Source organism: Rhinolophus hipposideros (genome assembly GCF_964194185.1).
Source record: "Rhinolophus hipposideros genome assembly, chromosome: 16".
NCBI classification, from domain to species: Eukaryota; Metazoa; Chordata; class Mammalia; order Chiroptera; family Rhinolophidae; genus Rhinolophus; species Rhinolophus hipposideros.
In genome coordinates, this window is record NC_138062.1 from 17,155,119 (window position 1) to 17,169,620 (window position 14,502).

General features: G+C 33.8%; 1 protein-coding gene across 5 annotated transcripts in view; it reads right to left on the reverse strand.

Annotated features, from left to right (window-relative positions):
- The window catches only part of INPP4B (inositol polyphosphate-4-phosphatase type II B), a 574,953-nt gene that overhangs the window by 139,945 nt on the left and 420,506 nt on the right, over positions 1 to 14,502 (reverse strand). For all 5 annotated transcript variants that reach the window (XM_081077545.1, XM_081077547.1, XM_081077546.1 and 2 more), the window contains one exon: positions 9,992 to 10,139. In XM_081077545.1, the coding sequence (XP_080933671.1) occupies positions 9,992 to 10,139 (148 nt within the window). The remainder of the gene's footprint in view (positions 1 to 9,991; positions 10,140 to 14,502) is intronic.

Consider the following 14,502-nt stretch of genomic DNA (forward strand, 5'->3'; position numbering starts at 1 on the left):
GCAGAATCTAGACTCACATTCAGGTGATGTGACTACAAATCTTATTCTCTTTTTTTTTAATTTTAATTCCTGATGAGTATAGTTTCTTCAAAGATAAGGTAGTATGCTTGAATAGGAGGACAAGACCAGAATCTGACCTGAAGGAGTCATCTGAATGTACCTTTCATCAAGGTCAACAGAGAGCTGGTTCAAATATTTGGCTCTAGTATACACTTACCAGACAGTCTTGGCTATCATAACTGCTGGAATGTCAAACAACAAAACAAAATTCTTATTTATTATCCAGTCACTTAACGAATGTGAATGCAGGCGTATCATGCTGACTTATGTCCGGCACTGTAGTAAGAACTTTGAATACATTCAATCATTCACTATGTACAATAGACCACTGAAGTAGCTATCGTTATTATTGTCATCCTTATTTTCAAATTATGAAACTGAAACTCAGAGAAGACAATAATTTATCCAAGAGCACCCAGATAGTAACAGAGTAACAGAGTTGGGATTAAGCCTAAGGGGTTTGTCTTTGGTGTCATGCTTTAAACTACTACACTAGATGGACTAACCATTGGAAATATAACACAGTCTCACTCCCACTAGAAATCACAGCACAGAACATATATGTTGATAATATCCACTTGGGAAGAAAAAAAACAAAAACTCTTCTATCTTTTGCCTATAAGGGTAAACTGGAAAGTTGGATGTCAACCTTCTCATTCTCCATATAAAATTCCAATGGGCAGGGAGAAAGGACAGTTGTATGTTACTATATCTCTTTTTTTTTTTCCAATTTATAGATGCCCCTGATGGTTATCCTAGATCAGTGCTGTCCAAAGAGCTCTCTGTACTGATGGAAATGTTCTGGAGTCGTGCTATTTAATATGATGGCTACTAGCCAGTAGCTATTGAGCACTTAAAATGTGACTTAGGTGACTGAGGAACTAAATTTTTAATTTCATTGAATTTGAACAAATTTTAAGCTAAGTCTAAATAGTCACATGGGGCAAGTAGCTAATGTACTGGATAACACAGACCTAGATGGTGCCACTAAAAGTCAAAGAGGGCTCCTTTGTCTTCTAAACCTGAGACTTTCCTACTATTTCATGTATCAATTAATGACACTTATCTACTCACTTATGCACGTCAGAATGCTTGTCATCCGGAGCACTTTACTTCCAGATGTAATCCATCCCCAAGTCCTGTTGATTTAAGCTCCTTAAAAAAATCTCAAATGTATGTACGTTTCTCTATTTCCCACCACCACCACCACCCTGGGCTAAGCCACCATCATCATTTGCCTAGGCAACCACAGTATCTCCTAAATTGTTTTATCTCGCTGCACTTGCCTCCCTTTTTCTAAACGTAATCATGCCATTCTCTACTCACAATTCCAGTTGTTCTTAGGAAAAGGATTATATTACTGAGTGCTTCTTACATGCCATGTATTATGAGAGTCTAGGAGAATACAACAACAGGAAAAGATAATTGACAAGTTTGGCTCAGAAGGCCCTAACTAATCTGAAGCCTATCATTTCCAAATCACTCTCAGCTCCAAACACCTTGTGGGAGAAGACATGCCTAGTCTGCTTTTCTGGCTGCCTAGAATTTGTGGGACCATATAGTAGGATTGCATACTTATGAGGTGTGCTAGGTTAGTAAGCTAAAGGAGGTTAAAATGAATTATGGACCTTTCTGTCAGAAACACTGTCAATGTTCAGCTAAGATGAACAACAACAACAATAACAGCTGTGATATGTTGAGTCTCCTGTTTACATGATTCTTTACATAAATGGTAAGAGAGGTTTCCACATATAAAAGGTACCAGGTATGTATGCACCAGCTGTTTCCATCATTAGCTCACAATAACCATATGCATGTATTATTTAATCCCTTCTTTATAGCTGAGGAAACGGAAGATTAAAACAGTTAAATTGTGCCATGTCACATAGGTATTAAGTGGAGTTGGGGGAGCCAGGTTCCAAACCCAGAGTTGCACTTATACACACACACACACACACACACACACACACACACACTCACACACACACATATACACACACTTACCCCTCAAGACAAAACCCTATAGTCATGTTAGAGTCTTCTGATTGTTCATTTAAATACTATAATAGCCCTGCAGGACAAATGATAATGTTATTACCTAAAAAAGTAAATATATATATGGAAATTGAGAGATTACATAATTTAAACAAAATTATCAGTATATATCAAGTGGCAAATACCGTTTCTGAACACAGGTCAAGAACAATTCCAGTCCTGTGATTTTAGCATTACAACACACTCTCCCTTAGTCAATTCATTTTAAACAAGAATCTTGGCACAATAGGAAAAAAAATGTGTTTCTGGATGAGTTTTGCCTTATTTGTTCCTGTAGGGATATTGTAATACCCAAACAGCAAAATCAAACACATATTTCTATCACCAGCTTGGTGAAACTAAGCGCTCGACAGGACCTCTCATTAAATGAGACCAAGAATCCATAATGATGGACTGAATGGCACACAGCATCTGCCCTCAATACTAGGAGTTGGTAGGGCAAATGCGCTTTCCATGATAAATAGCATTCCATGCAGTCCTCCAACTGTGCATCAACATTGTAGGAAGAAAAATGAACAGAAGAAATAACACCAATCAGGTATGAATCAACAGTGGAGTCCTGATGTGATCTTTTTATGTATCCTTTTGGATCTCTAGGACTTAAGATTTTTGTCAGATAGAGCAAGCAAGAGAGATAGAGAAAGAAACACAAAGAGAAATAAAGTGGAAGAGACACAACATTATAAAAACATCTATGAGATTCATCAGTTTGAGGTTTATTTGATATATAGAATACCTAAATAGAATAGCTGGCTCCTTATTATTTTTCCCCACTAATCAAGGTGTCTTTAAGGTCAGTAAAGATTTTCAGTGAGCCTTTATTTTATCTAAGTATGGGATTGCTGATAGAGATCTCAAAAAGCATGTGTTTCAGCCATGCCAAAATAAAACAAGGCAGAAAATGAGGCTGGAGAAGTAGGTAGACACAAGGTCCTACTTGCCTTGTAGCCCATGGGACAGGGAAATCTTGTCTGGTAATAAATAATTTGAAAACAGAACATAAACTATATTTCAGAATGTCAAAACATATTAAATAGACCGGCTGGGTCACAATATTGTAAAATCCTACTGTATGTCTTTTTTTGTGTAATGAGGATGTTTTTGAAATAGAATTTACCTGAATATATTCTACTCTTTTAGTTTATAATTATTAATACATACTTTTAACATTTTTTAAAAGGCACTCTTGTGGTATTATCAGTTTGAAATAAAGTGAACCCATTTTTTTAATGAAAGTCACGAAATGCTTTAAGGTACAAGGTCAGAAAATTAAGTATCTTCTGCATTTTTCTCAAAGTAGATATAGTGGTTAGAAAAGCAAGTTAACAACATATGATACTATTAAAGCAAACATGTAAAAGATGTTTCTGAAACATAGATCTCGGGACAGACACTAGATTTTCAACTTGGGATTTCAAAATATCTTACTGACCGTCTTTTTCTTAGGTAAGAATACACTATGTTCAAGAACAAACAAATGAGAAACAAAAACTCATAGACACAGACAATAGTTTACTGGTTACCAGACGGTAAGGGAGGTGGGGGGAGGGAGATGAGGGTAAAGGGGATCAAATATATGGTGATGGAAGGAGAACTGACTCTGAGTGGTGAACACACAATGGGATTTATAGATGATGTAATACAGAATTGTACACCTGAAATCTATGTAATTTCACTAACAATTGTCACCTCAATAAATTTAAAAAAAAGAAATAGATTGATATATAGACACGTTTATTATAGTTCTACAATACAGTTCTAAAATATAGAAAACAATATTTGAACTATATAGTATTCAACAAAAGTGTCTGTCTTCATTAATATCAAGTATTTTATCGCCACAAATTTGGTATATGCACAACATTTACAAATACGAATATCTAAGACAAAGTGTGTATATTCTATCAAAGAAGTGGTAATAAAACTTTTATTTAAAGTTTATGTGTCCCAAACTCTATCACATTTTCCCTACTAAAGTATTTTGGTTCAGATTTTTTATATTTTATTTACAAGATTGTTTCTCTGCATGATAAACACAAATATATATGTGTGTGTGTGTGTGTGTGTGTGTGTGTGTGTGTGTGTGTGTGTGTATATATACATACATATATAATATATATATATTATAAAACCTAAGAAAACCTTCAAGTTAATTGTTGTAAAATATTCTTATCTTTTCTTCTAAACTACCAACACTATGCCACAGAGTTTCTCTCTTTCCCCAACCCTGGGTTCACTAAAGAAAAATATGTATAGGAAAGAAATGAAGAAAGAAAAAAGATAAAAATACATGATATAAATCAAACTAATGTTTTCCTGGGGAGTTTTATTGACCATGAGGTTCATTTTCCCTGAAATATTTCATTTCTTTAAAATTTTTTGTACCATTATAGGTTTTCAAACACCATTTTATAGTGTAGACATGTATACCTTTTTGACAAAGCCAAACGTTATACGGCCACCAGAGCATCCCATCTAAACATATATGTATGCACACCGTGATTTAATACCGTGTTTGTAGTTGTCATGGAGCTTCAAGGCTACGGGTATAATCATTTTATCTAATAACTAACATATTTCAATGTAAACTGAGCATAGCAGAACTTTGTAGTAGTACAAAAGCTGAAGAAAATTCTCAACATAAACAAAATATGTGGCAACACTAAAACAAACTATAAAAATTTTATAGGTTGTAGTTTGGCAAGACCTACATAACTTGTCTGCATGCAACCCAATTTGAAGGATTGCAAAGCCTGAAGTATTATAAACACAGGCAAAGACACAAACACACACACACACACACACACACACACACAGACACATACACACGCACACACACTCTCACACACACTCCTTCTATGTATTTAGGAACTCTGAGCTGTCCTCAACATGTCACTCTCCCTTTCCTTCCATTATAATAACTCCATAATAAACCAGTCCCCATTTCCCCATCTTTCAAGTATCCTAGATCAAATAATTGGTCTGTTTTCCAATGCTAAATCCCCTATGCATGATGATTGTGGAGTAATTCAGTAAAATTTTCAGAAGCAAGGTGCTATACTGAGGACTTTGTAAGCTGAACCTCTTCCTCTTCCCTTCCCAACACATAATTCTAGTATAGTTCTAAAGAGGTTAAATAACAAGACTGTCTCCAGAAAGCTCCTACTGGAAATCTGCATTTTATAACATTTTCAATCAAATTGTGGGAATCTATAAGGGAGCCCTGGATTTTGAGGAAGTAGGGCCATAGCAGAAAAGTCATCAGTAGACTGTTGTGTCACAGGCCAGAAATAATGGTGGTAGGGATTAGAGTAGATGGAATAAAAATGTGAAAAACAAATGAGTTCAAGAAAGTGTGGGGTTGGGAAGGAGGTTGAGGGAAGTTAAATACTTTCTGGGATCTGAATAAGACTAGGGTTAAAAGAGGCTGAAAAAAAGAACTTTAGAATACAAATCTGTCCAAGCTATCCACCCAACCAAGAAAAAAACATTTTAAGTCCTTTTGCAAGACAATGTCCTGTTCTTATATTCTTAACTTATATTACCGTGTTTCCACGAAAATAAGACCTAGCCAGATAGTCAGCTCTAATGCATCTTTTGGAGTAAAAATTAACATAAGACCAGGTCTTATTTTAATATAATATAGGACTGAGTCTCATATAATATAATAAATATAATATAAAATATAATTATTATAACATAATATAATATAATAAATATAATATAATATAGTACTGGGTCTTATATTAATTTTTGCTCCAAAAAACGCATTAGATCTGATTGTCCAGCTAGGTCTTATTTTCGGGGAAACACAATATGTTATATCATGTGAATTTTATATTATAATTTAGATTTATATGATATTAATTTATATTACATTATAAAATAATCCTTAAATTATTTTCTCAGTTGGATGGCATATATATCTTCAAGTAGATTTTCTAAGAAAGTTTTGTGGGTGACATTTTCTGAGCTTCTGCATATTTAAGTATGTAGTTTCCATTGCCTTCATTCATAAAAAATTCATAACCTGACCATATATAATAAAGTAGGGTCACAGCCTTTACCTCTCAAAAATCAGCAGATGTTATTCAATGGGCTTCTGCAGAGAAGTGAATGATTAGCCTTATTTTAGCATATAAAAGAAAAACTGCGTAAATTTTCACTATTTTTGTTTGTTTGTTTTCTTCTGCAAACTTTTGCACTAATTGTTCTTCCCCAAGAACACTTAAAATCATTTGGTAGTTTCTAACTCTGTGTCCTGCCCATCTAACATCTCTCACCATTTTAAACGTTTTTCACCTATATTTAGCACTTGAGAAGAGCTCATCATGTTTTATGTTCTACACTACTGATACTATTTTCAGTGCCATATCTGTTCTTTTCTGCTGCCTCTGTGGATTTAATTTAGCTACTGCAATTTAAAGTTTCATTATCCCCTCCGTTATCCTTTTCTTCTTGGCATTTTCCCTAAAGGATGATGGTTCTTTTCTTTGACTTTCTGATTCTGTTTCATAATAACCACACCTTCATATGCTCTACTGAGATGGCTAGTCAATTCTCTTATAATATTTTCCTATTTCCCTTTTGGGTTTTCAGTGTGATTTTTTTCTCCTTTTCTTCATAACATTTTAAGGATTCATTGTTAAATTTTTTTAAAAACATTCTAATGATGGGACATTTACACAGGAAAGGAGTTGGAGAAACCAAAAGGTATGTGTAACAGGATGGTCATTACAGAGCCTAGCCAATTTTCAGAATCTATCAGGTTTTTATATAGCTTAGTTACATAAGATTGAAATAGGATTTTCTCCCCTGAACAATTCTCAGTGCATACTGATGACAGTTTCTAGTTTTGTCCCTTGCAAGGGAACTTTACATTTGAAGGCACTGTTCCTTTGTCTCCATCAAAACTGCCCCTTCCGTGTGTGTTTGCTTTTTTGGTTGTTGTTGTTGCGAATACATAGGAAAATAGAGATACAGAGAAGAGAAAGGCAAAAGAACAGGATGGGTGGACGCCACTATTAACACAAGATAGGTGTTAAAAAAAAAGTAAAACAATAATTACAGAGGATATACGTACAAAAATGCAATGGTTTAATGGCTGATTTTTCCTTATTTCCTCCTCATCATTTCCCCCTGGTATTTACTGTCAGAGAATGGACCAACAGAGATGTGAATGGGAGTGGGAGTGGAGGTAGGGGTGCAGGAGAGCACAGGGAGGCCTCAGAAGTGGGAGACATGCGGAAGTCAGCTGCCTTGCCTTTAGGGGGTTCCTAAACTGATGACAAAAGACAGATTGGGGCAGCAATAGGGGTCTTTCTCTTCACTTTCTTTCTCACTAGCTTGCTGTATTTTTAGATGAAATACTATTAGTGGTCCATTAACTAAGATTTTCAATCCCAAAACAATAGCCTAAGGATTAGTCATTGTATACTACAGTATTATGTTAATCAAGCTCAGATAATAGGAAACATCATTTTCCATTTTCTGGGTCATGATAGATATTTTAGTGGGGAATTTAGGACTGGCTAAATTAGATGTAGCTTTCAGGTTTTATTTTATAGGGTAAGGCTGAGCCCTAACTTCTTACATCTGCTACTCCTCTTTGGTGGTTCTCAGCTGAAAAAAAGGGGCAAGGTTCTGCCTGACACCTCTAACTTAGGCTTGTTTACTGGGAGCCCTTCCTTGTCCTGTAACTGCTGTGGGGAACAATTGTTCTTCCCATATGAATTTCCGTATGTTCACATTTCCGTATGAAATGTGTGACCTTTATGAGACTCTAGTAGGAGTGGTTCTTAGTGTCCAATCGTCAGAATACAACAATGGTGAAGATGATCATTCTTTTATGACTTAGGAGATCCAAACTCCATGCTCCTCTAGCCTAACGCATAAGCCTGCTTACCCTCCCTGGGAATTTGTTTTGCTTATCACCTACTCTTTGTACTAGCTCTAAGTGGGACAGTACTGAATAATTTGGCTTACATTAATTTCTTCCTGCATCAGGCTCTTGTAAATGAGCTGCTTAGGTTCCTGCGCATCTTACAGCTTCTCTTGGCCTGAGTCACAAATATCCACTTTCTTCTCCCTCTTTCAAACTTTAGTTCCCTAGATCCAGGTTGTTTTATTATAATCCAGTTTTCTGTCTGATTTTCCCTAAAATCCAGCTTCTGTTTTCTTTTTCTTTTCTCCTCCTTTGGATATATAGTATTTTTGCAGGCATTCCTACCTAACAAATACGGTCATGCACCACTTAACTACAGGAATACATTCTGAGAAATGTGTCATTAAGTGATTTTGTCATTGAGTGAACCGCAGAGAGCGCACGTACACAGACCTAGAAGGTACAGCCTACTACACACCCGGCCATATGGCCTGGACTATTGCTCCTAGGCTGCAAGCCTGTACAGCATGTTACTGCACAAAACAGCATGAGATTAAATCAAGCACAAGAGAAAATGATGCAATCAATAGGTGCGGTAAACACAAGCTATATGGGCTGCTGTTGGCAAAGCACGACTTCTGTTTTATAGCAAACATTTTTAAAAAGGAAGTACACTCTAAAATAACAATAAAATTATAGTATAGTAAATACACAAATTAGTAACATATTTGTTTATTATCATTATCAAGTATTAAGGACTATACGTGATTGTAAATGCTGCACTTTTATAGGACTGTCAGCACAGTAGTTTTATTTACACCAGTGTCACCACAAACATGTGAGCAATGCTTTGTGTTGCTATGACTTCCTGGCTGCTATGACATCACTAGGCAATAGAAAGTTTTCAGCTCCATTATAATTTTATGGGGCCACAATTGCATATGCAGTCTGTCATTGACCAAAATGTCGTTATGAGGCTTATAATTGTATTGACCATGCTGCCAGTTTGCCCTGCCCTGTCCATGGTGGGCTCATTGGTTTGGGTCAATATGGCATTCCTAGGGACAGCAGAGTCTACCAAAGGGGCACAATACTAGTAAGTACTTTAGTGTACTAATGTGAGTCTAAGGCAGAAATCCAAATTTTGGACATTTCACACTTTGCTGTATATTTCAGTAACTACAAAATGTTAACTATTAACAAGATTTGTTAATTCTCTGAGATTTAGGGCCTTAACAGTGTCTAGTGTAATGTAGAATCCAGCACTTTTAAAGTCATTGGAGGTGTATAACGCAGAGAAACAAATCGTTCGATTAGTTATGGCTCAGAGAAATTCTCATCAACAACCAGTTCTCACATGCTTCTGCTTTACTATAAAAATGGATTTAATTTTGATGTATGACAATATTGTCCATTCACATTGCATACTTTATAAATCACCTCAAAGAGTTTTCAGACCAACAAGTGAACTATCTGAGAGTCTTGTTACAGATGAGTGGTCCAAAGAAGAGCCAAGTAGGAATTTCTTACAGAAATGACAACCAAAATCAGATGGTGTAAAGACACAAAGACGCAAGGTCCAATCTCAGGTTATTGGCTATATGCCAAGCTTTTCAATAGAAATATAAAGCAAGCCACAAAGGAGAGTCACACATGCAATTAAAATTTTTCTAGTAGTCATATTTAAAGAGAAAAAAAAAGCAGCAGAAATTAATAATATTTTTATTTAATCCCAACTATAAAATCAGTCTTTTTTTATCGTTGTTGTTTATGTACTAAGAATTCAAAATCTGACGCGTATTTTACATTTACAGAACATCTCCAATTAGACTAGTTATATTTTAAGTGATTCATAGCCACACAGGGCTAATGGCCTCCATACTGGACAGTGCAGCTCTAGAATTTTATGCTTTCATCATACTTTAAGAAAAAAGATGTTTTATAGAAGAAAATAAATAATGTGAGAGACAATCATAAATTACGTTCTCTTACCTACACAAATCTTCTTTTATGTGAAGAGAGATCAATTCCTTAGGAATATGAAAAGAAAGTATGCTCTCTGACATCTGCTCCCGGATTCGCATCCACTTATTGTCAGATGTGGGAAATCTATATAATTTACACACTGGGTTCTTCAACACTGAGGAAAAAGGGAAAAATAAAAGCTTAATGGTTAATGATAGAGAAATGCACATTCGATGAAGGTCAATTAACAAAATCATTAACCAGGGTACCGTCCTAATTATTTAATCAAAATTTGTTTTTTTATCATAAGCTATTAGTGTATTTGAATTTCTAAAAATTTTGTTCTTACACCTTATTTTGTCAGTAGTTTCTGGGACATATAGTCTTTATTAAATTAAAAGTGACACATCAAATTCTAATTCATAAATGTGGCTGGCTACTGTGGTTCTTTAACTTACCACTTATTAATTCCTTTCTCTTCTAAAGATTTTCTTAAAGCATATATACTTATAAATATAGATGAAAATATAGGCATTGATACATAATACATACTTTGAAAAATTATATTTCTGAATTTCTTCTCATCATTCTTAGTTAACTTATAGTAGGTGACAAGTGATAAATTATTTCAGAGGTTTTAAATGGTCCTACTACTAAAAGTTATTTATTTCTAAATGTCAGAAAAGTTTATTCCTTGGCTTATGATCTATTACAATTCAATATCATACATATAGTGGTGCCAACGAGCCAATAACACATTTTCTTGAAATCACATATTATCAGAAGAAATACAGGGAGACTATAAACCAACTGTGCATTTAGGGTAGGTGGACACCCTAAAGGGAGAAGCAATAAGGCCACACCATGAAGGGTTTTAAAGAGTTAAAGAGAAAGTATAGGGTCAGATATTAAAATAATACTTGATACCTTTTTTTGTGAGGAAAACACTTTTACCACATTCCCAAGCCATGTATTTTAGGGTAGAATTTTATTTCCATTGTTATTAGGCTCTCATACACCAAAGCTTAATGGGCAAAATATATCAGATCAATCACGAATCAAGTATCTAAGACTATTTGGTTCCAGTTTACCAAGAAAGCCGAATAAAACAGAATTTGCTATTGAAGTAGATGTAAGCTTTAAATAATACTGAGCATGGGTGTGGGTCATGTCTCTCCAATGTATAAGGTAAAATGCCTTTCAAAATTTTAGGGTTCCATAAGACTGTATCTCATTCACTACGTAGGTAAACATATAATATTTTTCTGAACGTTAAAATGAGGATCCATTTACCCATTCCTCTGTAACAATTCATTCTTTGAGGTACAGTTTATAAATCATTATCAGAATTGATATTACATTGGAAATCTTGATTTCAAAGATTCCACTCTTCAACAACCAGATTCAAAGCTTCCAGTACACTTACCTACCCCATACTAAGAAATAGCTAGAGTGTTCACTTTTCAAAAGCACCAAAAGAAACCAGAAAACAGTAGAATATACTGAGGGACAGTATTTAAAATCTAGAGTTGTGTGTCCAACGAGATTATATTATTAACATAAATATGATCTGTAAGTTTTATCAATTAGATTATATCACAGATCCAAATATAAAATTCATTATATGTAGTTTCTTTTTTATTAAGGTATAATAGTCATATAACATTATATTTCAGGCATATAATATGATGACTCAACATTTTATATATTATTAAATGATTACCACAGTAAGTGGTATATATATATATATATATATATACATATATAGTATGTAATTATATCTATAATACATAATTATATATTATATATTATTCATTATATTATGTATAATTATATAATATATATTATATAAATAACGTATATAAATAATATATTTAATAAATATATTTATATATTATTTATATATTATATATAACATAATAGGCCTTATCTGTCACCATACATAGTTGCACATTATTTTTCTTGTGATGAGAACTTTCAAGATCTACTCTTTTAGTAACTTTCAGATATGCAATACAGTATTATTAATTAGAGTCAACATGTTATATATTATACCCGCATGAGTTTTTTATTTTATAATTGGATGTTTGTATTTTTTGACTCCCTTCACCCATTTCACCCCCCTACCCCTGCCTCTGGCAACCACCAATCTGCTCTCTGTATCTCTGAGTTTCTTTCTTTCTTCCTTCCTTCCTTCCTTCCTTCCTTCCTTCCTTCCTTCCTTCCTTCCTTCCTTCCTTCCTTCCTTCCTTCCGTCCCACATATAAGTCAGTCCACATGGTGTCTTTCTCTGTCTAACATATTTCACTTAGCGTAATGCCCTCAAGGTTCGTCAATGTTGTTACAAATGGGAAGATTTCATTTTTTCAATAACTGAATAATATTCCATATATATTATATATAATACTATATATATTACATATATAAAATATATATTTATATATATCACATCGTCTTTATCCATTCATCCATTGATGGGTGCTTAAGTTGTTTCCATGTCTTGGCCATTGAAAATAATGCTGCAATGAACATGGATGTGTATATATATTTTTGAAGTAGTGTTTTCATTTTCTTTGCATAAATACCCAGAAGTGAAATTGCTGATTTACATGGTAGTTCTATTTTTAATTATTTTGAGGAATTTTCATACTGTTTTCCATAGCAGCTACACCAATTTACGTTTCCAACAACAGTGCACAAGGGTTCCCTTTCCTCCACATCCTGGCCAAGACTTGTTATTTCTTGTCCTTTTGCTATTAGCCATGCTATTAGGTGTGAGGAGATATCTCACTGTGGTTTTGATTTGCATCTCCCTGATTATTAGTCATGTTGAGCATATTTGCATGTACCTGTTGGCCATCTGTATGTTTTCTTTGGAAAAACATGTCTATTCAGAGCCTCTACCAATTTTTTTTTTTTAAACTGAATTGTTTATTTCTTTTGCTATTGAGTTATATGAGTTCTTTATACATTTTGGATAGTAAGCCTTATCAGATGTATTTTCTTTCATCTGTAATATAAGAATTTACAGATAGCCAGTGAAAGAAACAACGGTATTTCATTCATTTTTAATGTGACAATGTTTGAAAGATAGAAAGAATTTTTCTATACCCTCTATTGTCATAACTCTAGAGTCAGAGAAGAAAAAAAAAGTATATGTTGAATTCAATATAGTGTCAATCAGGTTAAACCATTCATAAACTCTCATGAATTCTAATATAGTTAATATGATCAGGAATATAAATGTATCCTTTTGTAGTAAGACAGAAAAAAATCTCCAAAATGTCCTTAGTAACCTAAATAAATATTCAATTACATGGCTTATCTCTACTCAGTATATGTGCGCTGCTTTTTAACTTTTTTTTTTTTTTTTTTTAATACATAGAATCTTTGTATCTTTCAAACCATGGTTTAAATCCTTGGAGTTTTCTTGTCTTTTTCAAAACAATAATAATTTTTTAGAAAATCTGTAGTTTTGAATTAAGTTATAAATTACAAAATTCTTAATTTTCTGTTATCACAGAACTAGTCCTTCAACTTTTGGTTTTATTATTTTCATTTTAATGTTTTTCAAAGCATTCTAAGTATAATTTTTTTTTTTTTTTTTTTTCAGCAGAAATCAAGGGCAGTTTGATTAATGAGCTCCAGAACTTTCCTCTGACCACCCCACCATACACATCTAAGGATTCTATGAGAATACTGCTGTTTTTAAGGGAAACAATTGGGACAAATAATTTTAAAAATCAGACAACTTGATCATCCAAAAAAAGAAAAATCCCCAATAAGTATCCTATCTAACTTTCATGATTCAATTCTGATCTTTTGACACTCACAGGTCTCCAAACATTAGTACTAAATCATGTATGAGTGTATTTATCAGGATCTCAATGCAGATACAGAGAGATCCACTTTACAACCCAATTTGATCCAGCAGGATTCTTACTCTGTATCCTAAAGTACCATATAATGGAGTATAATTTAAAAAATGAAAAATAAATATGGTCTGACTTTTAACTACCATGTAAATTTGTTGCACTGTTTACAAAAATGACCAGATAAGTTGTTCTCAACTCAAAATTCTTGCCGGGTTGATAGTGGGGCGATTTTGTCAACCTCACATAAAAGAAATGCATGGTACTCATGCATCAAATATTGAACAATGGACCATAAATGATGAATATTTTTGTCAATTTTTTAATGCTTCTCCCTTATAGCAGAGATAAAATTTTGACAGTTCTGCACATACACTTCAGCTGTGCAAATGAATCTGTCACTTTAAGCTCTGCCTCTCCACTGATGCCAAATTTTTCTTCATATAAGAGACGCATTTCTGACCACACAATAGTTTCAACCCAGCAACAATAATTAACATCTATTACAAGTTCCTTTTAAGGACAGACTTGTGTTTATTCTCTTCATTTTTTTTTCACTGCTTTTGCCAAAACAATTATTAAAAATATCATGTAACAGATTCTACCAAGAGAAAAGTAGTGGAGACATTTTGGACCACATCATGGTCTTGTGATGACTTAACAAGG